Source organism: Eschrichtius robustus, chromosome 4 (genome assembly GCF_028021215.1).
Source record: "Eschrichtius robustus isolate mEscRob2 chromosome 4, mEscRob2.pri, whole genome shotgun sequence".
Taxonomy (NCBI): Eukaryota; Metazoa; Chordata; class Mammalia; order Artiodactyla; family Eschrichtiidae; genus Eschrichtius; species Eschrichtius robustus.
This window is the reverse complement of record NC_090827.1, coordinates 65,420,054-65,445,687: the sequence shown is the minus strand read 5'-3', so window position 1 is coordinate 65,445,687 and position 25,634 is coordinate 65,420,054. Positions and strand designations below refer to the sequence as shown.

At 36.5% G+C, this 25,634-nt stretch overlaps 1 protein-coding gene across 1 annotated transcript in view; it reads right to left on the bottom strand.

Annotated features, from left to right (window-relative positions):
* The window catches only part of TMPRSS11E (transmembrane serine protease 11E), a 32,602-nt gene extending 12,892 nt beyond the window's left edge, over positions 1–19,710 (bottom strand). Inside the window, exons 1-6 of the mRNA XM_068541982.1 lie at positions 19,660–19,710; positions 17,206–17,276; positions 15,229–15,353; positions 10,263–10,384; positions 8,012–8,079; positions 4,351–4,514 (exon numbers count right to left, since the gene is read on the bottom strand). Coding sequence (XP_068398083.1) covers positions 4,351–4,514; positions 8,012–8,079; positions 10,263–10,384; positions 15,229–15,353; positions 17,206–17,276; positions 19,660–19,710 — 601 coding nt within the window. The remainder of the gene's footprint in view (positions 1–4,350; positions 4,515–8,011; positions 8,080–10,262; positions 10,385–15,228; positions 15,354–17,205; positions 17,277–19,659) is intronic.
* Between the last annotated feature and the right edge of the window lie 5,924 nt (positions 19,711–25,634).

Below are 25,634 nucleotides of genomic sequence, written 5' to 3'. Positions count from 1 at the left end.
TCATATATGGCCTTTATTATGTTGAGGTAGGTTCCCTCTATGCCCACTTTCTGGAGAGTTTTTATCATAAATGGGTGTTGAATTTTGTCAAAAGCTTTTTCTGCCTCTATTGAGATGATCATATGGTTTTTATTCCTTAATTTGTTAATATGGTGTATCACATTGATTGATTCGCATATACTGAAGAATCCTTGCATTCCTGGGACAAATCCCACTTGATCATGGTGTATGATCCTTTTAATGTGTTGTTGGATTCTGTTTGCTAGTATTTTGTTGAGGATTTTTGCGTCTATATTCATCAGTGATATTGGTCTGTAATTTTCTTTTTTCTGATACCTTTTCTGGTTTTGGTATCTGGGTGATGGTGGCCTCATAGAATGAGTTTGGGAGTGTTCCTTCCTCTGCAATTTTTTGGAAGAGTTTGAGAAGGATGGGTGTTAGCTCTTCTCTAAATGTTTGATAGAATTCACCTGTGAAGCCATCTGGTCCTGGACTTTTGTTTGTTGGAAGATTTTTAATCACAGTTTCAATTTCATTACTTGTGATAGGTCATTTATATTTTCTAATTCTTCCTGGTTCAGTCTTGGAAAATTGCACCTTTCTAAGAATTTGTCCACTGCTTTGAGGTTGTCCATTTTATTGGCATATAGTTGTTTGTAGTATTCTCTTATAATCCTTTGTATTTCTGTAGTGTCAGTTGTAATTTCTCCTTTTTCATTTCTAATTTTATTGATTTGAGTCCTCTCCCTTTTTTTCTTGATGAGTCTGGCTAAAGGTTAATCAATTTTGTTTATCTTCTCAAAGAACCAACTTTTAGTTTTATTGATCTTTGCTATTGTTTTATTCATTTCTATTTCATTTATTTCTGCTCTGACCTTTATGATTACTTTCCTTCTACTGTTTGGGTTTTCTTTGTTCTTCTTTCTCTAGTTGCTTTAGGTGTAAGATTGGATTGTTTGTTTGAGATTTTTCTTGTTTCTCGAAGTAGGATTGTATTGCTATAAACTTCCCTCTTGCTACATCCCACAGGTTTGGGTCATTGTGTTTTCGTTGTCATTTGTTTCTAGGTATTTTTTGATTTCCTCTTTGATTTCTTCAGTGATCTCTTGATTATTTAGTGACATATTTTTTAGCCTCTATGTGTTTGTTTTTTTACAGTTTCTTTTCCAGTAATTGATTTCTAATCTCATAGCGTTTTGGTTGGAAAAGATGCTTGATACAATTTCAATTTTCTTAAATTTTCCACCGCTTGATTTGTGACCCAAGATGTGATCTATCCTGGAGAATGTTCCATGTGCACTTCAGAAGAAAGTGTATTCTGCCACTTTTGGGTGGAATGTCCTATAAATATCAATTAAATCTATCTGGTCTATTGTATCATTTAACAAGACCCATATATATTCTGTCTACAAGAGACCCATTTCAGACCTAGGGACACATACAGACTGAAAGTGAGGGGATGAAAAAAGATATTCCATGCAAATGGAAATCAAAAGAAAGCTGGAGTAACAATACTCATATCAGATAAAATAGACTTTAAAATAAAGACTGTTACAAGAGATAAGGAAGGACACTACATAATGATCAAGGGATCAATCCAAGAAGAAGATATAACAGTTATAAATATTTATGCACCCAACATAGGGGCACCTCAATACATAAGGCAAATGCTAATGACAATAAAAGGGGAAATTGACAGTAACACAATAATAGTAAGGGACTTTAACACCCCACTTACACTATGGACAGATCATCCAAACAGAAAATAAATATGGAAACACAAGCTTTAAATGGCTTTGCATGTTGATACTGTTAAAAAAAGAAATAAGGAGACTCAAAATGGAGTGACTTGTGCTAAGTCCTACATCAGCAAACCACCTAATACCTAGCCTAATTGCAGTTTCAGCACGTCTCAGGAATGTGACCTTTAATCAGTCAATCTGGAATTACCTGGTCGGCACCAGTGAAGTAATCTGTCTGATAGACCCCACCTACCCCCAAATGAAGTTGCCCTTTCATGACACAGTCCACTCCGTTAGAAAGCTTCCTTGTCTCACCTCCTTCTGGCTATAAAAGGCTTCCATTTTGTATAGCTCCTCAGAGCTCCTATCTATCTGCTAAGGCGGAATACTGCACAATTTGTGAATCATTAAATAAAGACAATTAGATTTTTAAATTTATTTAGTTGAATTTCTTTTTTTTTTTTTTTTTTTACAATACTACTAAGAGGGCTGACTTCATGAGTGTGTGACTTGTGTATCTGCACTGAGTCCTACTCTCAGCATGACCTCTCACTTGGTTTAATGCTCACTGTCTTGAAATTCATAATAATTTTATCTCATAACATGTTTGGAAGTGAAGTTTGACAGGATAATAGAGATGGCATGGGCAGAGGAGATATACACAATAGATGTGCCCATGGATTCTTGCTACCCCGTTTGTATATATCATGCACAATATCCTACGAACTAAGAATTCCAGTGGACCCACAATGTTTAGCAACTCAAAGTGAGTATGAGATAAGTGTGTGATGTCTACCACTGTGTAAGCAGAGGGTAGTGACAGTCTGAGGAGGCTGTTTTCTGTTTGAACCAGAACTTGCTTAGAACACAAAAGAAGGCAATGGCATTCTAATAAACATGAATGACTAAGGGACCCTCTCATATCCTTTCTTGCTCCCATTATTTCTTTGTATTAACCAACAGCTTCAGCTGAAAATAATGACATAGAAGGATCTTTTGGTTCTTCCTCACATAAGCTGAAGGTAGAAAGCATTGGTAAAACGTGCCTGTATCAAGAAGGGAAATAAAAAATGTTGAGCTAGACTTCTGTAGTGTTTCCATTGCATGGAACCAAAATACATGCACGGATGAGCTATGAAATACAATTGTATAATTTTCATGATTCCAAATAAAAATTAAATGCTTTTATATTTACATTTGAAGTTGACATTTCACAATATAAAGGTGAACAGCAAAACTCATGCTAGTAATTTAAAGTTTGGATTTTTTCACTTAGAATATCATTAATGAACAAATAAAAATGCCATGATAAGTCGAGAGAGACCATGAAGGAAAGCAAAGTCTTATATCTTAGTACCTTTAACAGAATTGTTTAATTGCTTTTCAAAGAGTTCTACACTTTCACTTTGCACTGGACCCCACAAATTACATAGCTGGCCCTGACAAGGGAGCCTCCTTTTCTAAGCAAGTAGAGGGGCTGACCATCAGGTTAGGCCTCTAGTTACATCTGTCAGCTTTTATATCAGCACTTGTATTCATTCTTTCTACTTGTCCCCTATTCTGTAGTTTCTAGTGCTGCCATATCCAATATTCTATTCACTAGCCACATGCGCCTAGTGAGCTCTTGAAATGTGGCTAAACTGAAATGCGCTGTAAGTATAAAATATACAATAGATTTCAAAGCCTTATTACAAAAAAAAAAATCTCATGAATAATATTTACATGGGCTATTTGTCAATACAAATTACATTGTGAATACAATGTAAATTACATTAGTATTTCAACCAGTAGTCAGTTACATGGACTACTTGTTGAAATAGTACTACTTTGGATATATTGGATTAAATATATAAATTATTTAAATACATTTCACATGTTTACTTTTACTTTTTAATGTGGCTACTAGAAAGTTTAAGATCATACATGTGGCTGGCACACTATTTCTACAGACTAGCATTGTTCTATAGCACATGACTTAGCTTTTAACCAGTCTTTTATATCCCCTGAGGATCTCCTATTTTTTTTACTTTCTAGTAATGATGACCTATCACTGTTTATTTTGTCCCCCTGCCCTGACAAAAACAAAAACCTCAGATTTTTCAAATTAGTTGTAAAATATACCAAAAATAATTTATACCAAAAACTAAATTACAAACTTTTCATCAGTAAAAGGCCTAAGTAAAGAAGCTAACAAGGTTTATTAATGACATTTGAAAGCAAATATGTGGATGGCATGAACCTTTCCACCCATCATACTCAGAACATAAAAAGTAAGCAACAAGAAAAAGAAGAGGAATAAATACACAAAGCCACTTTCTCCATTTATCATTGGATTCTATAGCTAAAGTGTAAGCCCCAATATAGAAAAAGAACACAGGCTCAGGGGTTAATGACAGACTTGCATGGGTGGTGAAAGTTTAAGGTAGTATTAAAAACTTTAAAACTTCATTAGAACCAATTTAGTTCCAAAGAAATATTCTGTTGGTGACAAGATCCCCACAATGAAACACATCCAAAAACTTTTTAAAAAATCAGTGCCCAAGACCAGACTTAACATGGAGCTATTCTATGTAAGAGAATTGAACTACATAATAGGAAATAAACTTACTTTTAATTGCAACTAATTCAGGATTTAATTTAGGGGGTCCTACAGCATCTTGCAGCTTTTCATGTAGAACACGTTGAATAATTTTACTTATGGTTTCAGGATCCTCAGTAGAGGGAAATCTAAAAATCAGCAGCATATGAGCCAACAATCCATGTTCCTCCTGACTGTGGACCAAAAAGGAAAAAATTAAAAAAAGAGAGAGAAAGATGGTTTTTAAAAGTAAAGTTCCAAATAAGATTTATGGTAATATCAAACTCTATTTTTTTCTTTATCATTCATTTGAAGCACAAACATACACACAAAACAAATCCATAAATGTAATTTTAAAAGATCTAATTTGTTTTCTTCTATACTCCTATTGTTTGCCATATATAGAACTCCCATCTCAGCCTCTCTGATAACTAACTAGTATGCTCATGATCTCCCTTACCACCACAGGATCTAGTTAAATACTTGGGTTATTAATATAAAAAAACAATTCTCTTGTCAACCATTCAAAATTATCAAATAAAATGTATGGTAAATATGAAATCAACTCTGGCTTTGGCTTTCAGGCTTAATTTCCAATGGCTTAATTAAATCCAGTGATTTCTCCTAAGCAGCCTCAGGCTCTCCTAAACAACTCCCAATCCTAAGGACATTAGAAAGCTTGAGCAAGTTGTTTTGACTTCACGTGATTATATTTCCAAGATAGAGTGTTAACTAGCTTTAGCATTATTTGAATGAGTTACTACTTTGGAATCATCCTTTTTTTTTTTTTTTTTTGGAATCATCCTTGACTACACTTTCTCATTCTCTGTCAGTTACTCTACCCCTTCTTTTCAAATGCAATCAGTTCCCTTTTAGTCTGGGTGCAATAAGCTGCCTCAGTGCTGGGCCCTGGGATGGGTGAGTCCAAGTACATGGGCCCTTTAAGGAGGCATCTCCCAGATGGCTACAGTTTTGTGGATCTCAGGACTCAAACCCTGTTCATTTTCAAAGTTAGATGTTTTGGAGGCTCATCTCTCAAGTGCACGTCCTAAAAGTTGAGGTGCCTGGTAAGGGGTTCGAACCCTTCAGTCACCATGGAGAATCTCTGGGTTTTGAGTTTTCGTCTGGTGTGGGTTGCTCTGCTGGGGTGGAGTTTATGACAAGATTGTGTCCCAGTGTCTCCAGCCTGCTTCAATGTGGTTTTCTTCTCATTTGCCCAATGTGTAGTATTTACTCAGCCAACTTTTTTTTTTAAGAGAAAATTGTTTCTTATGTAGCTGCAGACTCAGTGTGTCCATGGGAGAAGGTGAGTTCAGTTCTTCCTACTTCACCATCTTGAACCAGAACCCCAAACAATTTTACTCCTCACTGTATACTGCATCAACTCCTATGCTCCCAAACTGAAGGTGGGAATATAAATTAGAATCTCATTTTTGGAAGGCAGTTTATCTGTTATAAATTTGATTATCCATCTTCTTTGATGCAGCATTTCTGCTTTTAGAAGTTTAATCTTCAAATACACTCTTTTGTGTGCAAGGAGATATGTACACATATGTTGTCATAACCTTATTTTTAAATCAGAAAAATATGTAACAACCCAAGTGTTCATCAAAAGAGCACTGGCTAAATCAATCTTGACATATACTTGTAGTGAAATACTATACAGCCAGCTAAAGAATGAAATAGATCTATATGCAGTCATTGGGAAAATGTTAAATATAAATTGTTAACAAAACGTATCATTTCTGGGTGTGAAATTATTGGAGAGGGGGCTTTCGCTTTCTTTTTTTGTAATACTGTGTTATTTGAATTTTATAAAATTTTCTATTATTTTTGTAATCTGAAAAAAACAAAGAGGACTTTAAAGAGATTATTTTTATATATCTCATCCCATTTCACTGCCTCAGCAACCCTATAATCTATTAAGTACTCTTTCTTCTTTCTCTTAAACTATTCCTATACTGGCTGGCTAATAGAGACAAAAACAAACAAAACTCTCCCTCTACCCCAGCTATACAATTTATCTCACACCTTCATATCACAGAAAACCTTCTTAAATGGGTAAATTACATTCTGCCTCATATTTACTTCATTGCAGTCTGCATCCTCCCCTTTTGTTCCACTCAGTTGTTTCTCTGCTTGAACACTAATGACTTCCTCATTGACATTTCCAATGGATTCTTTCTAGTCACATTACTTGGCGTCTCAGGAGTCTTGTGGATGCTGACCACTCACTCCCTGAAACGTTCTGTTGTTAGTTTCAGTGGTGCCTCTCTTGATTCTTCATTTTTCCTCCTCCTTCCTTATTTCCCTATTTTCTTCTATTTCCTTAAATACTGTCGTTCTTCAAGCTTTCTTCATCATCCTTTTTTTTTCTTGCATTACCCCTTTTCTGAGAAATTCTGTTGACACCCACACTTTCTAATACTTTGAGTTGATGTTGAGCAAATTTATGTCTTCACCTCAGTTTCCATTTCCTCCCTTATGTCAGATGCATATTTCAGGCTCGTAAGGTCCCTTAGTACCTCAAATCAACATCTCTAAGACTGACTTTATCTTTCCAACAAATTACACTTCTCATATTGTAGTAACTGAAGAAAGAATAATGAGTAGCAAGATTTCTGGGATGAAGGGGTAAACAAAATAGAAAGTTATTTGGAAGACAGAATTGGTAGAACTTAGTTATTCATAAAGTACGAGGGGCCCAGGAAAGGGAGGAGTGTGGGATGACTTCCAGGTTTCTCATTAGTGTGATTGGGTTTTTCTTGAGTTTAAGAATTTTCTGTGGAACCTCCATGTGGAGGTGTGCGTGGGCAGGCATATAGTTCTAAAAATCGGGACAACAGTTTAGATTGGAAATAGAAACTTGGGTTTCAATAGCACATGAAACCATGTTGTGGGTGGATGAAGTCCCCTTGAGAGAGTGAAAATTTAAGAACTGGAGAAGAAGATCTAAGAAAAAATAAAATTTCAAACACCAAACAGTATGGAATTTTCAGAAGAAAGTGAGCAAACTAACACCTCAGAGATGTCAACTAAGTAATAGAATGAGAAGTAACTTGGAGTTTTTGTCATTGAAATAATGTTGGAAATAGCTCTTGTTTTATTTTGAAAAATACCAATAATTTGTATTAAGACAATACATTACTAAAGATCTTCATATAGTATTTTGCTTAAAATGTTATGCTCTGGATTCTATTTATTGATGGTTGATGATCAGATCTGAGATCTTAAATATTTGTAGAAAAAACGAGTGGAATGAAAGAAAGGAAAGAAAATTGGTAGGAAGGAGAACCAAGAGGAGAAGAAAAATCTCATCTACTACACTATTTTACATAGGACACTTATTTGCTATTAAACTGAGGGATGTGGCTTAGGTCCCTATTTGTGCTAATTAGGGTTTCCAAAAAACACACAAACAAACAAACAAACAAAAAAAAAACAGTTCTATAACATAACCACCAATAATACTTCTGTCCCTCAAAATCATCTTGCAAATGCTATCTTTTGAATTTAAAGAATGAGTAAGGCACATTGTAACCCATGACTTATACGGAACAGGTACCAAATTAACGTCTGTTGAATTGAATTATATCATATCATTAATACTTCAAACAGTATTTATTACTGACCAGGTTAACAGCTTTAGTTTTAAATTATATTCAGAAGTCAGCATTTTAGATCTACATACCTGAACTTGATAATGTGAGATTTGACAAATGCTTGCTTCAATGAAGATCTATGAAATGCATTTTTCACCTGTTCCAAAAATATTCAAAATACGTCAGCAAGGATAATTTTCTGAAATTCTGCAAGTTGATTCAAAGCTTAAAAACATTTTTAAAAAACTTAAAAACAAAACACATTGACTGACATTTCACAATGTGCTGAACTTGAGGAATCTCTTTTTGTATTCTACTCAGTGACTTCAACTGAACTCTGCCTTAGGAATTATAGGAGCTGGGGGACCATAGTAGGGGGGCCAGGAGTGACATCTTCTGCGTTACACTCAGAAAGAGACAAAAGACAATAAACAGATTGGGTTTTGAAAAGTAAGAGTAAGCATCCACACCATGAGATACAGACTGTTACCGTAGATAAACAAAGGAAATGAAAAAACTCTGTCAAGTGGTAGGTCATAAAAATAAGAACAATCTATGGCCACACCATCCTGAACATGCTGGATCTCATCTAATCTCAGAAGCTAAGCAGGGTCGGGCTTGATTAGTACTTGGAAGGGGGAAATGAATGCATAATGGTGTCACATGTTTCTCAAACCTGGTGAAAAAGTTACCAAATATCCTGTCATAATCTGCACTCAGTTCAGCACTCAAGATGCTCTTAGGAAGGCCCAGGTGAACTGGGATACATAGCCTAATACCTCCTATAAGGTTTACTCTAATAGGGTGGAAGAATGTATTTTATGGAGGTATTTCTTACTACTACAAATAAGAATTCTAACCAACTTAAATTTTTAAATTAAAAGTCAAGGTAAACACATCAAGTGTTTCTTGTTTTCACTGTATGGATGTTTACCAAACACAGATACTACAAGCTGGTAATTGACTGACAGAAACAATGAGCCTTTTTATTCTTTCTTACATTTTGTTTGACTTCTGAGTCTTTGTGCCCAAGGAAAGTTACTTCAATTATGAGACAAATCAGCACAATTCAAATGAGTTCTCTAATGACAGCATTCACTTGGAAATATTTATTTAAAGGTTTATTTTTTTATCAAACAATTTCAAAATTATTAATTTTTAAGAGTATTAGAGTCCTGTTTATATTCCTATATATTTAAGTCAGTCTGGATCTTATAAAAATTTTAGTGAATGGCACAAAAAACGAGGAAAATAGTTGCATCTTTACTTGATCTCTTTAGTTCCATTTCCTTTCCTTTAATATATGTTATATTTTAAGGAGATATATGTACATATATATGTATATATATCCTAAAATATAGCTCCTTAAAAAGAGCTTATTTGCTATTTCCCTGGTTTGGTGTTTACAAGTACAAATACAACCAGGATTTGACCCTCTCCTCAGCAAAGTATCCAAATCCTCCAGCTCCTAGTCTACCAGGCAGTTTCCAGGTGGGCCACTGCCATTCTGTTCTCACTCAGGATATTGGAACTGGAAGACAATTTGGAAATTTTCTAGTGTAGTGCCTTAATTTTCACATAAGAGAATTTTTCCGGAATGATAAAGAGATATGTCAATGACACATCACTGGCTAGTAAACGGTACTAGAACTAGGTGTCCCAACTCCTAGTTTAGGGTGCTTTCCATCACATCATTTCACTAATTACTTCACAGACTACCAGGAAAAGTCTAAATTATTCTCTAAGTAGTCTGACAATGAAGAGAAGTCATCACCCAGGCTCTTGCTCTTTTGGCCTATACTGCTAAATTTTCCACTATTTAAAATATTCAATTCATTCCTCAGGATGAATATTGATGCCCTAAGGATAAAGATGAATATCCAAGGATTTCCTATAGACTTATGTACCAAAAACTTGTCCAAGGTTGGATGTTTTTAAATACTAAAATACTTCTCAAGTATGTGTCTGAATAGTTTCAATCTTGTGTCCTTTTGCTAAAGGTCTCTTCTTTAGGAAATCAGTAATACAACAACTGTATTTTGGGTCACCCTAATATTCTCAGAATTTCTAGACTCTGCTGATCAATACTGTAGCACTAGCTAAGGAAGGGTGAGTAGGACGTACAAAAAGAAATGGCTAAAAGTCACTAGGTTTAGCCCTGTAAGGCATATTCCTCCAAGTCATGTATTGTTAGTTTTGTCTTGTATCTCTCAGGTAGGGCCTCTCCCCATTTTGCAAGATATACAAGATCAGTTGAATGGATGTTTGAGAAGCTAGGATACTAAAAATTATGGTAAAAAGTGAAAGCAAATACTCTAGAAGTGGGAATAAAATGCTTACCATTGATTCAATTTTCTGGCTCATTTTTGTGAAATTTTTAGAAGCCTCTTTTCCAAACTCATCATATAGTTTGTCACTTGTAAATGACAATGTGCTATAGTAATTGTAGGTCGTCCTTTGATCTACAAGGATAGAGGAAAAAACTCATCATACTTTTTATCAGATGTGTGTAAAGCATCATCATTTCCCCATTTGGTAGTTGCTAGACAGACTGAGACAGGAAACAATGTCCTACCCTGGTCATCATCTCCATCATCCTGTTCTGACCTTCATGGTTATCTCAAAATAAAAGACAACAACGTGGGCTTCCCTGGTGGCACAGTGGTTGAGAGTCTGCCTGCTAATGCAGGGAACGCGGGTTCGGGCCCTGGTCTGGGAAGATCCCACATGCCGCGGAGCAACTAGGCCCGTGAGCCACAATTACTGAGCCTGTGCATCTGGAGCCTGTGCTCCGCAACAAGAGAGGCCGCGATAGTGAAGAGGCCCGCGCACCGCGATGAAGAGTGGCCCCCGCTTGCCGCAACTGGAGAAGGCCCTCACACAGAAACAAAGACCCAACACAGCCAAGAATAAATATAAAAATAAATAAATAAATAAACCAGAGAAGGCAGAAAAAAAAAAAAGACAACAACGTTCATCATCATAAGATTTAGAGTGTAAAAGCCATATGAAATGCTTGGTGTTCCTGTAGGCTAATTAGTCATGTGTTATCCATTCCTGAATAAGCCACACGAAGCAGTAAGTCACACCATCTGAGCATATCAACAGGAATAGATTCAGAAGCTTCCCAAGAGTAAATGCATTTTTATATTTAAAAAGTAGATTTCTTCCAATTCCATAAACTACACATCAATTCTTGCCATAGGGACTCTAGTGTAAGAATATTTATTTTGGATAAGGAGATGAGGGTAGGGATTAAAATGCTAGGAGCTCAGTATATAGAAGTTTAAGGAGGTAGAGTTGCCACAGGACATAACCCTCCAGAGACACTACTTAGTTTCACCTGGTTCCCTTGTCACTCCATTTATTTTCTCCCACCAGCCATAGGAATTGGTTTGTCTGTTTCTTTAGCCATTGTCTCCACTTTCTGCATCCAGTTCAAGCAGCCCATGTTTTTGGTCTGCTGAAGAATTAGTGCAACACAGCTTTTCCTCTACCCTCCTGTACATGAAGCAAGCACAGAGCTCAGAAGATTCATTCCATGAATATTCATGCCGACTACCTTTTCTGTGAGAGACTCTGTGCCAAGCATCTAGAACACGATGGTTGCGTATGGTTATGATAGGAAAATGGAGTGTGCCTCATCAATCTCAGTTGTTCTCTTGCTTCTCATCCTTTTCCTCACTTAAACCCCGGAGGGAAAGAAAACTAACATTAGACACCTGTGTCCCAAGCATATTTGCATATCTCATTCAATTTAAAACAACCCCCATAAGAAAGTAGTATTATCCACATTTAACAGATAAGGGCTACCATCTCAGAAGTGTAAATAAATTGCCCAACCTCAACATGACATGGCCAGAAAAGACTGAGCTGGGTTTCAAGCCAAGGTCTAACTCCCAAAGCACAAATTTTCATTATATATTGCTTCTTGGAGTGGAAAAAGCCAAATACACTCACTGAGGCTATAGGAGAAATCTCTAGTTTTACATGAGAGTTATATAAGAAAAAAAGAAAACTACCAATAAATTCCAAAAGAACATTCTAGCCATCCAGAGGATTTGTTGGGACAGAAAGGGAAGTCTCTGGTCAGACTCGGACAAGGCCTGGGGAGGGGTTGGTTATGCATAAAGGAGATGGATGACACTGAAAGGTCAGGGCCTCCTGAGCATTAGCCACTCAAGTGAGGGTCTGGGGAGGATTTGCCTTCCTCCCTCTCTTTCACTGAATGACCTTGCCCTTGCCCTGAATGGACTGTTTGACCTGAAATGCAAGCAGATCACAATATACACAATTTCAAGTAACGTTTTTAGTTTATCTAAATATTGACCAATAGTTTACTTTAGGTCTAAAGTTGGGCCCAACATGTATCTGGAGAAAACCATAATTCAAAAAGATACACATACCCCAATGTTCATTGCAGTACTATTTACAATAGCAATTGTGTTGTATTGTAAATTGTATTGTATTGTAAATTTACTATTACAATACATGGAAGCAACCTAAATGTCCATCGACGGAGGAATGGATAAAGAAGATGTGGTACATATACACAGTGGAATAAGAAAGCCATACAAAAGAATGAAATAACGCCATTGGCAGTGACATGGATGGACCTAGAAGTTGTCATAGTGAGTGAAGTCAGACAAAGACAAATATCATATGATATTGCTTATATGTGGAATTTTAAATAATGGTACAAGTGGACCTATTTACAAAACAGAAATAGAGTCACAGATGTAGAAAACAAATTTATGGTTACCAAGGGGGAAATGGGGGGAGGGATAAATTGGGAGATTGGGATTGACATATACTCACTACTAGATATAAAATAGATAACTAATAAGAACCTACTGTATAACACAGGGAACTGTATTCAATACTCTGTAATGACCTATATGAGAATAGAATTTTTAAAAGAGTGGATATATGAATATGTATAACTGATTCACTTTGCTGTACAGCAGAAACTACACAACACTGTAAATCAACTATACTCCAATAAAAAATTAAAGTAATAAAGTTGGGCCCAAGATTCTGCATTTCTAACAAGCTCCTAGATGAGGCTGATGTTGCTGGTACCTAAGCACATGTTGAATAGTAAGGTTCTAAAGAGGAGGAGAACATACTCTTCTACATCCTTAGACCTGTTTCTTTTCAGTTATTAGATTGAATTATTTGAAATTGCCATTTATATAGGTTAAAAATGGTCAAATATCAGCAATTTTATATGCTTCAACCAAATGAACAACTTATCTATAGTCAATATTTTAATTTGCCTGATAGACTCAAATAGGTTGCTATGTTTCAAAACATATTTCCAGTTACCAGAATTATACAGCATGTGCAGTTGTTGAAAAATATTATTGAGAATATTAACAGAAAAGAAAAATAAGGATGAACATGAGTTTGCTGATAATTTTCTAACAGCTTTGTGATTCTATAACCTACAATGATGTTCATAATAGATTCACCTGCTGTCATTCAAATCACAAAAGGGACAGAAACGCAGTCCCAAAGGCCACTGGATAAAAACTGAACACACAGTTCTATGCTGTCCTGGGTTTTATGCCAAAATGATGCAGTCTGATCACCTCGATCTTTATCTGCCTGTTTCTACAATAGATTCGTTTGGCTCAGTTTGGTTACCTAGGCGTGCCAGCACCTAAATTCTTATGTTATATCTACTCTGTTCTTAGGTTACATCTCTAAACAAAAGACAGGTCACAAATATGACAATAACACATATCATAACAATTGCTGTTTATTCAGGTGTGCTGTGTGGGCAGCGGACGTTGTGTATTACTCAGCTTATCATCCCAACAATAGGGTACACAGGAACAGGTTACTGAAATCTTACCAGGTTTTTATTGTATGCATATGAGTAAGATTTGTAAGCCTTATAATACTTGGCTTGGGAGGAGGCAAAGGAGAAGTAGTAAGAACATTTTCTCTCACTGAAGTAATAAGATCCCTAACATGACTAGGAATTCCTTGTTAAGTCAGACAAACCAAAATATACCCCAAGAAAATATCATAGGTATGATTCATTTATTTTTATCATTCAGTATTCAGTAAACATTAATTATCTAATATGTGCCTAATAAGTTCTTTAATAAGTTCTAGAAATACAAAAATGAGTAAAACATAGGCATCCATGGAGAGGAATAATGATGCTTACAACATAATGGGACTTAATATATTCAGAACAGAACTGTAGAATTATAAAGTTATTTTAGCTATTCTTTTTATACTAAAAAACATGCTCCAGAGAAATTATCAAAATGCAGATAGTCCAAATTCAAAGACCTGCATATGGGCAAATTCTATCCCCCCCCCAAAAAAAAAAATCTTTGAATACTTTTTCTTTCAGGAATAATCCACCTTGTTTAGGAAAGTAAGATTGGATTTGTGTCTGCTAGTAGAAGATAACCAATTTACAGATCACCATCTCTCTTTACAAAAAAGCAACTGCTGCAAATTCCCAATTAAATTAGAATCCAGTGATTAGCTTCTTTGGTTACGGGGTCTTGAACATCAAAGCATTATCTAGTCACTAAGGGAGATATTAAACAAATAGGTCAAAGTGGAGTCAACTAATTAAAACCTGAGACAGAGTAAGAAGGAAACTTCAGAAGGGTTGTTATGCCCTAGAAGAAGAGTTCTGAAGTACCCTGGGGACCTTTCTAATAACATAGCAGTGTTCAGGGTTCATCTAGCAGGGAGGTACCTGATTACCGCAGAGTGAACCTCTTTGTAATTAATATTCTCAGCATATCCTATCTTCTTTAATCACTTGCAATATATACCAAGATGATTTTAAAATAATGAATAGGCATTTATTCAACAATATGTTACTATAGGCATTTTCCCGACTAACTAGTACAAAATAGAGCCTACTTCCCTATGACCCCTGATTGTACAATTTATTGAGCTGTCAGGATTTCAATGAGTTAGAGTTATTTTAAATCAAGATGATTGTCCTATGACCTCAAACAACTCCAAACATTGGACTGTAGCTTTCCTATGGTTTTCCCTTAATTAAGACTTGATTATTGCTTGTTAATGAATATGAAAGCTAGCATGCTATTCCCAGCAGGAAGCATTGCTACATCAAAGATAGAAGAAAGAATCCTCCTTGGCTTGTGAGGATTAAATGAGTAACAAGGCAGGTGAAGAGTTCTTTGTACCAGCTATGCAAACAAATTATAGTAATGAATGAATCAGCTTGAGGCAAATCAAAACATGTATGTAATCAGGAAATATTTGAGGTAAATCACATGATGCCAGGGCAACCCATACTTACTGTATCTCACATAATGAACGATGAGTCCGATGCACACTGCCAGGACAATCAGGGATATAAAGGTGATGAGGCCAATAACCCAGGGCTCCAAACAAGCTCTCGTCCTGGCCCTCACCACAGCTGGCCTGAGAAAGAAAGCAAACAGATGGATTATATTACAGTGCACACCCATACCCACTCCTTAGGTGAAGTAGATATTCCTGGGGAACTAATTCAGGACACTCGGTTAGAAGGAAGAGTACTGTTTTGTCTTAGAACACACCCTAATCCCTGGCTGCTGAAGCCATTCCTGGCTCTGGTTGCTTGACCTTAGGCAGGTAATTTGACTTCTCTGTATCTCAGTTTCCTCGTTCAAAAAATGAAGATGATGGGCTTCCCTGGTGGCACAGTGGTTGAGAATCTGCCGGCCAATGCCGGGGACACGGGCTCGAGCCCTGGTCTGGGAAGATCCCACATGCCGCGGAGCAACTGGGCCCGTGAGCCACGATTACTGAGCCTGCGCGTCTGGAGCCTGTGCTCCGCAACAAGAGAGGCCGCGACAGTGAGAGGCCCGCGCACCGCGATGAAGAGTGGCCCCCGCTTGCCACAACTAGAGAAAGCCCTCGCACAGAAACGAAGACCCAACACAGCCATAAAATAAAATAAATAAATAAATAAAAAATTTTTAAAAAAATGAAGATGATAATGATAGTACCAATCTTATAGGATTATTGTAAGGATTAAATTAATTACTGTATGTAAAGTGCCTACAACAGTGCCTCGCATGTAGAAAGTGCTATTTAAGAGTTAGCTATGATTTGCTGAGCCAGCTATGTGCAAGATACCAAGTCGGGCACTTCCACTGTAGAATCTTAAATGGCCTATGCTATATGTTACAGTTTGAACCATATTAGGTTCAGGGCAGAGTTTCTAATTCTATTCTCTTACTATTTTTCTGAAACAAACTTAGAGGATACACATAAGAGATAACTAGAGGTCTCTTCTAAAGAACCTGAGTGTTTGAGCTAATATTGACCTCTAAACTTCAGCAACGCTGCAGGAAATCCCTTCTGCATGAAACTTCCTCAACCTCTCCCATTTGTTCTGCCTTCAAAAATACATGTGACTGAAAAATGTTGATCAACCTGATTTTTGTTTGATTAGTAAAGTTGCCGTTCCCTTGTGTTAAAATAGCTGCTAAACAAACTCAAAAGTTAGAGAAAATGAAATAAGTCAGAGTTGGCCAAGTTGTTTAAATACGATGCTGTTATTTTAAATTTCTTGAGGTATTTAGCATGTTGGTAGAATCAAGGCATGTGTTCTTATCTTCAGAGCAGTCTGGTATAAGAACTGAGGGAAAGGGCAGTGTTATCCTGACGGAGCACCTGGGGTTGCTTCAGAATAAAGAGAATTCCAAGTCCAGCCCTTTCCTTACCAGCTTGGACAAGTTATTTAGACTCTGAACTAAGTTTGTCCATCTGTCAATAAGAGACAGCCTACCCATTCTGTTTAAAGCACATGGTTGACTGTGGGACCCAGAATGAGATCATAAATGTGAAAACTTCTTGGAAACTGTGAAGCATTTCACAATAAATAATCGTTGCTTACAGAAATCAAGGGAACTCCATTTCCTGATGATACAAGACCAGGAAGCGACATAATCATTCTGGTCCCTGGCACACCATCATCCCATCTTGGGTCTGTCTCAATGTCCTGTTTGGCGGGAACACTGTTGCAGAAGTCAACAGTGTCATCGCCACATGACTCTGCCCTGCTGAAGTCACTGGAATGTAGTGGAAGGCTCCAGGGATTCTACTTGGTCTCCTCCCTTATTTCTGTTATATCCCCATGGGGCTGTAGCCGAGGAAACTATCTTTCTCTCCCCAATCTCTTCCATCTCCAGTTCTCCCTTGAGTGGGATTCCAAGCACCTGTTCCTAGAATGACAATTACTGTAATATAAAAACACTTCTCCACTTCTCTTCTGCACATTTCTTACATGAAAACATGCATAAGAAACTTATAAACTGACTCCTGTTCCTTCATCCCTGAATGCTTGCTATTCATTTGCTGCAGAAGAAAGGAGATGCATATAGCAGACATAAGCAAAAGTTTGGAGGGAATATGGGGAGGGAAGGGCTTCTCAACTAGTTTCAACACATGCCAGATGAAGAATATGAATTTGTAAATGTAGGAAACAATTGATATTGATATAATCGTCAAAAGAATATGTAGAACTGTGAAATATAAGACAGAAGTTCTATTTATTCTACAATAACTCTTAATCAAGACAGAAAATTAAAACAGTGCAGCCATTAAATTGATGAGGTAGAGCTACCCGTATTAACATGCAAAATGTCAATGATACATTTTAATGAAAAAATATTGCAGAATAATATGCATCCTATGTTCCAGTTTTTGTACATAATAAAACTATATGTGTAGGTGCATAGTGAAGTATATAGAAAGACACACAAAATTTTTAACAGTAAGAAGTGGAATAACAGAAGTAAGAGAGCAACTTTAATTTTAATTTATGTACTTTTTTATGTTATGATGGATTTTTAAAAAAAAAGAAACATCATGCTTTCGAATTAAATGAGAGAGAGAGAAAAAGAGAAAGAGAAAGTAACGAGGACGGTTATACATGTCTTTTCATGGAGTTCCTATCACTATCTTGTTTGAGGTACTGCTGTGTCTTCTTTTCCTGTCTCCCACCTTTCAACACTATTTTAGGGCTGCTCTGTCTTTGGTGGCTTTGAGGGAAATAATAGGGATAGTATGGGATGAAGAAAAAAGAGAATCCATCAAAAACACTTTGAATAAACAGTTAAGAGAGTATGTTTCTGATTCTGACCACCAACCTACTGTATAGTGTGGTACCAGCAGATTCATTTCTCTCCCTTATTTTCTCCATATGAAAAACAAGAATAAGAATTCCAGACCCTTACTAACTTGATGAGCTCTTAGAGATAAAAATGATGAAGTATTTCATTACTTTGAGCTGCCCAGTAGAAAATCATTGTACAAATAGTAAGGACTATTATTATTATCATCATTATTTTAATTATTAATAATAATGGTAATGACCACATTACTGAGATTTTTTTCATTTGAAACATTATCTCTTCCCTTCCCAGTCTGTATGAGATTGCTTTTCAAACTGATTCACCCTGTTTCTTAATCACTTTTTTTGTTTGCTTTCTCAGCAAGTGATTCCATACTGAATTGCTCCAAATTAGATGTAGTAGAAGTGTGCTAAAAAAAGTTAGTAAAATGGAGGAATAAATCTATTTTACATATCAACAGACACTTGTGTAACTAACCTCTTCCTGCACATAAACACTTGTCCAATCATTACTGGGGCCTGTTGAAACTTATATGAACCTCCTCTTGTAAAACCACCTTCAGACAGACTGGATAAATTCTAATAGCTTCAGTGGTATCAGATTTCTTTCTATGATTTTTCTTTTCCGTTGAGGATGTGTAATTAGACAGTGAATGTAGCAGGTGAATATAGCAGTTAAAATATGGTTATATTTTTATAAGCTCCAAATTGCCAGAAGACAAGTCCAGAGGTGCATTATCATTATCACTTCTTAATGTGTCTTTTTCTAGAATAGTATAAGAAAGAAAAGCAGCAGCAACAACAACAAAAAGAGGAGGAGAAAAAACATACTACCAGAAATAAACCACATGGCAAGCACTGGAGAACCATAAGTCAAGGCTCACAGTGCTTCAGAGGAAAGTTTACCAGAACAAATGCTTTCCTAACACCACCACCATGGCCCGATTAATAGTAGATGTCCAACTCGTTGCCCATTCTCTGTAATGGTAAACAGTGCTGATATTCTTAGTTGGAATGTTTCACCAGCTCAGTCCAGCTGAGCTGTTTTGAATGAACACAGGCACAGTATCTATGAAGCTGGTGATGCTAATGCATCATTAACTACTTAAGCCAGAGGTCAGCAAAGTTTTCTGTGAAGGTCCAGATAGTAACTATTTTAGATTTTCTGGACCACACACTCCTTATTGCAACTAGTCAGCTCTGCCACTGTACTGCAAAAGCAGCTACAGACAATACATATACAAATGAACATGGCTGTGTTCCAATAAAACTTTATTTCTGTACACTGAAATTTGACTTTTGTATAATTTTCACTTGTCATGCAATATTATTTTTATTTTGATTTGTTTCAACCATTTAGAAAGTATAAAAATCACTCTTAACTCAAGCTCAAAACAGGTCGTGGGCTGGATTTCACCCTTGGGCCATAGTTTACTGATGGCTGACATAAACAATAGCCTACAAGTCAATGATAATTGTGTTGGGAAGTTATAATAGTCTTTTCATTTTTTAGTCTCAACTGCATGGCAAATCTAATTTAGTGTGTCTCCAATCCCATTACCACTAACTTTGTTCTGATAATTGTCACTAAAACTCATCGTGCACCTCGATAACAGGTTTCTCGTCTGCCTCCCCAATCTCTGAATCATTGTCCATTACGGTAAGTGCTCTTTCTGGAAGTGATAGATCCAGTGGCTGAGATCACTTGAAACCCAAGTTGGCCTCAGTTAGCCTGGCATTACCCCTCTTCCCCATGAGCTTTCTAGCTCTTTGCCTTTGTTCCTGCTGCCTCCTATATGGAGTAACTCAGAGTCTGTAATTTGCTTGCATCATAAAAGCCTTTGTGCATTTAAGAGCCAGTTCAGAAAAGTCCCCTTTATTTCAGTAAGCTATATTCACCCCTAAATATCACATCATAATATACAGTTTGAGCCTCTTGGGGATAATGTCTGTGCCTTACTTATCTCTTTATTCTCTGACCACTCTGATGCTCAGTATATATTCACAGAGGGGATTGAATTGAAGTTGATTAAGCCAAATTGTACTGACCATTTGTCAGTACCACAATATGGGTTTCAACCTCTCTCAAAGCACTTCTGTTCTGCCTTAGTCTTAGAAAAGAACTTGGAATATTACAAAAAGAAAAGAAAGGTCAGACATTGTGAAGAATAATTACTATTTAAGTAAAGCCTGATTTCCATAAAACACTTTATATAATAATCAAGCTTTGTGGTTAATATGTCTATTTCACCTGTTTAAAATATATAATTTTGCAAATATGATTTTATCTATCTACTGTAAAGTGTTATCATAGTACAGAAAGTGATAAATGAAAATAAGGAGACATTAATTTCAGGAGACACTTCTTATTTGCGGTCATTGAATGTCTGTATATAATTACAATATCCAAACAAAAGCATAAGGAAAGATAGCACAATGAAGAAACAGCATAGTACCTTATGACATTACTAATTCCCTAAGTATGTGCTTAAGTTTTAAAATATTAGTTAATAAATATTTATTCAATTTTTGTTGTGTATTTGGCACTAGCTCATTTCTTTACCTTATAGATTGTGCCTGCTTGTCTTATTCACACAAAAACTTCAGATGCTTTGTGCTTTGTGGAAGACTCATATCAGCTGGCATTGGTGAGATCTTCAATCTTATAAGATTAGATTCTTATTATAGTCTAGAACAAGACTATTAAAATATCCAGGGTGGAACTAAAATTTTGAATACATGCTCATGGATCATATGTTTTCATTGCTATGTTTTTTAAAGAAATACAAATAAATTACTACTTATAAAACTACAAATAATCCAGAGGGCAGACAGCAAAAGCAAGAAGAACTACAGTCCTGCAGCCTGTGGAACAAAAACCACATTCACAGAAAGATAGACAAGATGAAAAGGCAGAGGGCTATGTACCAGATGAAGGAACAAGATAAAACCCCAGAAAGACAACTAAATGAAGTGGAGATACGCAACCTTCCAGAAAAAGAATTCAGAATAATGATAATGAAGATGAGCCAGGACCTCGGATAAAGAATGGAGGCAAAGATCGAGAAGATGCAAGAAATGTTTAACAAAGACCTAGAACAAACAAACAGGAGATGAACAAAACAGTAACTGAAATGAAAACTACACTAGAAGGAATCAACAGCAGAATAACTGAGGCAGAAGAACGGATAACTGATCTGGAAAACAGAATGGTGGAATTCACTGCTGCAGAACGGAATAAAGAAAAAAGAATGAAAAGACATGAAGACAGACTAAGAGACCTCTGGGACAACATTACATGAAAAAACATTCACATTATAGGGGTCCCAGAAGGAGAAGAGAGAGAGAAAGGACCAGAGAAAATATTTGAAGAGATTATAGTCAAAAACTTCCCTAACATGGGAAAGGAAATAGCCACCCAAGTCCAGGAAGTGCAGAGAGTCCCACACAGGATAAACCCAAGGAGAAACATGCCGAGACACATAGTAATCAAAGTGGCAAAAATTAAAGACAAAGAAAAATTATTAAAAGCAGCAAGGGAAAAATGACAAATAATATACAAGGGAACTCCCATAAGGTTAACAGCTGATTTCTCAGCAGAAACTCTACAAGCCAGAAGGGAGTGGCATGATATACTTAAAGTGATGAAAGGGAAGAACCTACAACCAAGATTACTCTACCCGGCAAAGATCTCATTCAGACTCGATGGAGAAATCAAAAGCTTTACAGACAAGCAAAAGCTAAGAGAATTCAGCACCACCAAACCAGCTCTACAACAAATGCTAAAGGAACTTCTCTAAGTGGGAAACACAAGAGAAGAAAAGGACCTACAAAAACAAACCCAAAACAATTGAGAAAATGGTCATAGGAACATACATATCAATAATTACCTTAAACGTGAATAGATTAAATGCTCCAACCAGAAGACACAGGCTTGCTGAATGGATACAAAAACAACACCCATATATATGCTGTCTACAAGAGACCCACTTCAGACCTAGGGACACATTCAGACTGAAAGTGAGGGGATGTAAAAAGATATTCCATGCAAATGGAAATCAAAAGAAAGCTGGAGTAGGGCTTCCCTGGTGGCGCAGTGGTTGAGAGTCTGCCTGCCAATGCAGGGGACATGGGTTCGCGCCCTGGTCTGGGAGGATCCCACGTGCCACGGAGCAGCTAGGCCCGTGAGCCACAACTACTGAGCCTGCGCGTCTGGAGCCTGTGCCCTGCAACAAGAGAGGCCGCGGCAGTGAAAGGCCCGCGCACCGCGATGAGGAGTGGCCCCCGCTTGCCACAACTGGAGAAAGCCCTCGCACAGAAACGAAGACCCAACACAGCCAAAAATAAATTTTAAAAAAATAAAAACCCTTTGCTTTCGTTAAAAAAAAAAAAAAAAAAGAAAGCTGGAGTACCAATACTCATATCAGATAAAACAGACTTTAAAATAAGGAATGTTACAAGAGACAAGGAAGGGCACTACATAATGATCAAGGGATCAATCCAAGAAGAAGATATAACAATTATAAATATATATGCACCCAACATAGGAACACCTCAATACATAAGATAAATGCTAACAGCTATTAAAGAGGAAATCAACAGTAACACAATAATAGTGGGGGACTTTAACACTTCACTTACACCAATGGACAGATCATCCAAAATGAAAATAAATAAGGAAAAAGAAGCTTTAAATGACACATTAAACAAGATGGACTTAATTGATATTTATATGACATTCCACCCAAAAACAGCAGATTACACTATCTTCTCAAGTGCACATGGAACATTCTCCAGGATAGATCACATCTTGGGTCACAAATCAAGCCTCAGTAAATTTAAGAAAATTGAAATCATATCAAGCATCTTTTCTGACCACAACACTATGAGATTAGAAATGAATTACAGGGAAAAAAAGGTAAAAAACACAAACACATGGAGGCTAAACAATACGTTACTAAACAACCAAGGGATCACTGAAGAAATCAAAGAGGAAATCAAAAAATACCTAGAGACAAATGACAATGAAAACACGATGATCCAAAACCTATGGGATGCAGCAAAAGCAGTTCTAAGAGGGAAGTTTATAGCTATACAAGCCTATCTCAAGAAACAAGAAAAATCTCAAATAAACAATCTAACCTTACACCTAAAGGAACTAGAGAAAGAAGAACAAACAAAACCCAAAGTTAGCAGAAGGAAAGAAATCGTAAAGATCAGAGCAGAAATAAATGAAATAGAAACAAAGAAAACAATAACAAAGATCAATAAAACTAAAAGCTGGTTCTTTGAGAAGCTAAACAAAATTGATAAACCACTACCCAGACTCATCAAGAAAAAGAGGGAGAGGACTCAAATCAATAAAATCAGAAATGAAAAAGGAGAAGTTACAACAGTCACTGCAGAAATACAAAGCATCCTGAGAGACTACTACAAGCAACTCTATGCCAATAAAATGGACAACCTGGAAGAAATGGACAAATTCTTAGAAAGGGATAACCTTCCAAGACTGAACCAGGAAGAAATAGAAAATATGAACAGACCAATCACAAGTAAGGAAATTGAAACTGTGATTAAAAATCTTCCAACAAACAAAAGTCCAGGACCAGATGGCTTCACAGGTGAATTCAATCAAACATTTAGAGAAGAGCTAACACCCATCCTTCTCAAACTCTTCCAAAAAATTGCAGAGGAAGGAACACTCCCAAACTCATTCTATGAGGCCACCATCACCAAAACCAGACAAAGATACTACAAAAAAAGAAAATTACAGACCAATATCACTCATGAATATAGATGCAAAAATCCTCAACAAAATACTAGCACACAGAACCCAACAACACATTAAAAGGATCATACACCATGATCAAGTGCGATTTATCCCAGAGATGCAAGGATTCTTCAAGATATGCAAATCAATCAATGTGATACACCGTATTAACAAATTGAACAATCAAAACCATATGATCGTCTCAATAAATGCAGAAAAAACTTTTGACAAAATCCAACACCCATTTATGATAAAAACTCTCCAGAAAGTGGGCATAGAGGGAACCTACCTCAACATAATAAAGGCCATATACGACAAGCCCACAGCATACATCATTCTCAATGGTGAAAAACTGAAAGCATTTCCTCTAATATCAGGAATAAGACAAGGATGTCCACGCTCAGCACTATTATTCAACATAGTTTTGGAAGTCCTAGCCACGGCAATCAGAGAAGAAAAAGAAATAAAAGGAATCCAAATTGCAAAAGAAGAAGTAAAACTGTCACTGTTTGCAGATGACATGATACTATACATAGAGAATCCTAAAGATGCCACCAGAGAACTACTAGAGCTAATCAACGAATTTGGGAAAGTTTCAGGATACAAAATTAATGCACAGAAATCTCTTGCATTCCTATACACTAATGATGAAAAATCTGAAAGAGAAATTAAGGAAACACTCCCATTTACCATTGCAATAAAAAGAATAAAATACCTAGGAATAAACCTACCTAGGGAGACAAAAGACCTGTATGCAGAAAACGATAAGACACTGATGAAAGAAATTAAAGATGATACCAACAGGTGGAGAGATATACCATGTTCTTGGATTGGAAGAATCAATATTGTGAAAATGACTATACTACCCAAAGCAATCTACAGATTCAGTGCAATCCCTATCAAATTACCAATGGCATTTTTTATGGAACTAGAACAAAAAATCTTAAAATTTGTAGGGAGACACAAAAGACCCCAAATAGCCAAAGCAGTCTTTAGGGGAAAAAACGGAGCTGGAGGAATCAGACTCCCTGACTTCAGACTATACTATAAAGCTACAGTAATCGAGACAATATGGTACTGGCACAAAAACAGAAACATAGATCAATAGAACAAGATAGAAAGCCCAGAGATAAACCCACGCACCTATGGTCAACTAATCTATGACAAAGGAGGCAAGGTTATACAATGGAGAAAAGACAGTCTCTTCACTAAGTGGTGCTGGGAAAACTGGACAACTACATGTAAAAGAATGAAATTAGAACACTCCCTAACACCATACACAAAAATAAACTCAAAATGGATTAGAGACCTAAATGTAAGACCGGACACTATAAAACTCTTAGAAGAAAACATAGGAAGAACACTCTTTGACATAAATCACACCAAGATCTTTTTGGATCCACCTCCTAGAGCAATGGAAATAAAAACAAAAATAAACAAATGGGACCTAATGAAACTTCAAAGCTTTTGCACAGCAAAGGAAACCATAAACAAGACGAAAAAACAACCCTCAGAATGGGAGAAAATATTTGCAAACGAATCAACGGACAAAGGATTAATCACCAAAATACATAAACAGCTCATGCAGCTCAATATTAAAATAACAAACAACCCATTCTGATGCTTTTGCAAATATGTTCCTATAAAGGGGTTTCATCTTCAAGGAATTCATGGAAAAGACTCTGACAAGTACAGGTTTCTGGTAACTGACTATACTGCTGAACTGAATGAATAAGCATTTTCAGAACTCTAATGGAAAGCTGATGAATTCATAAAAGTGCTAACAAAAGATCAAGATGAAAAAAAAATT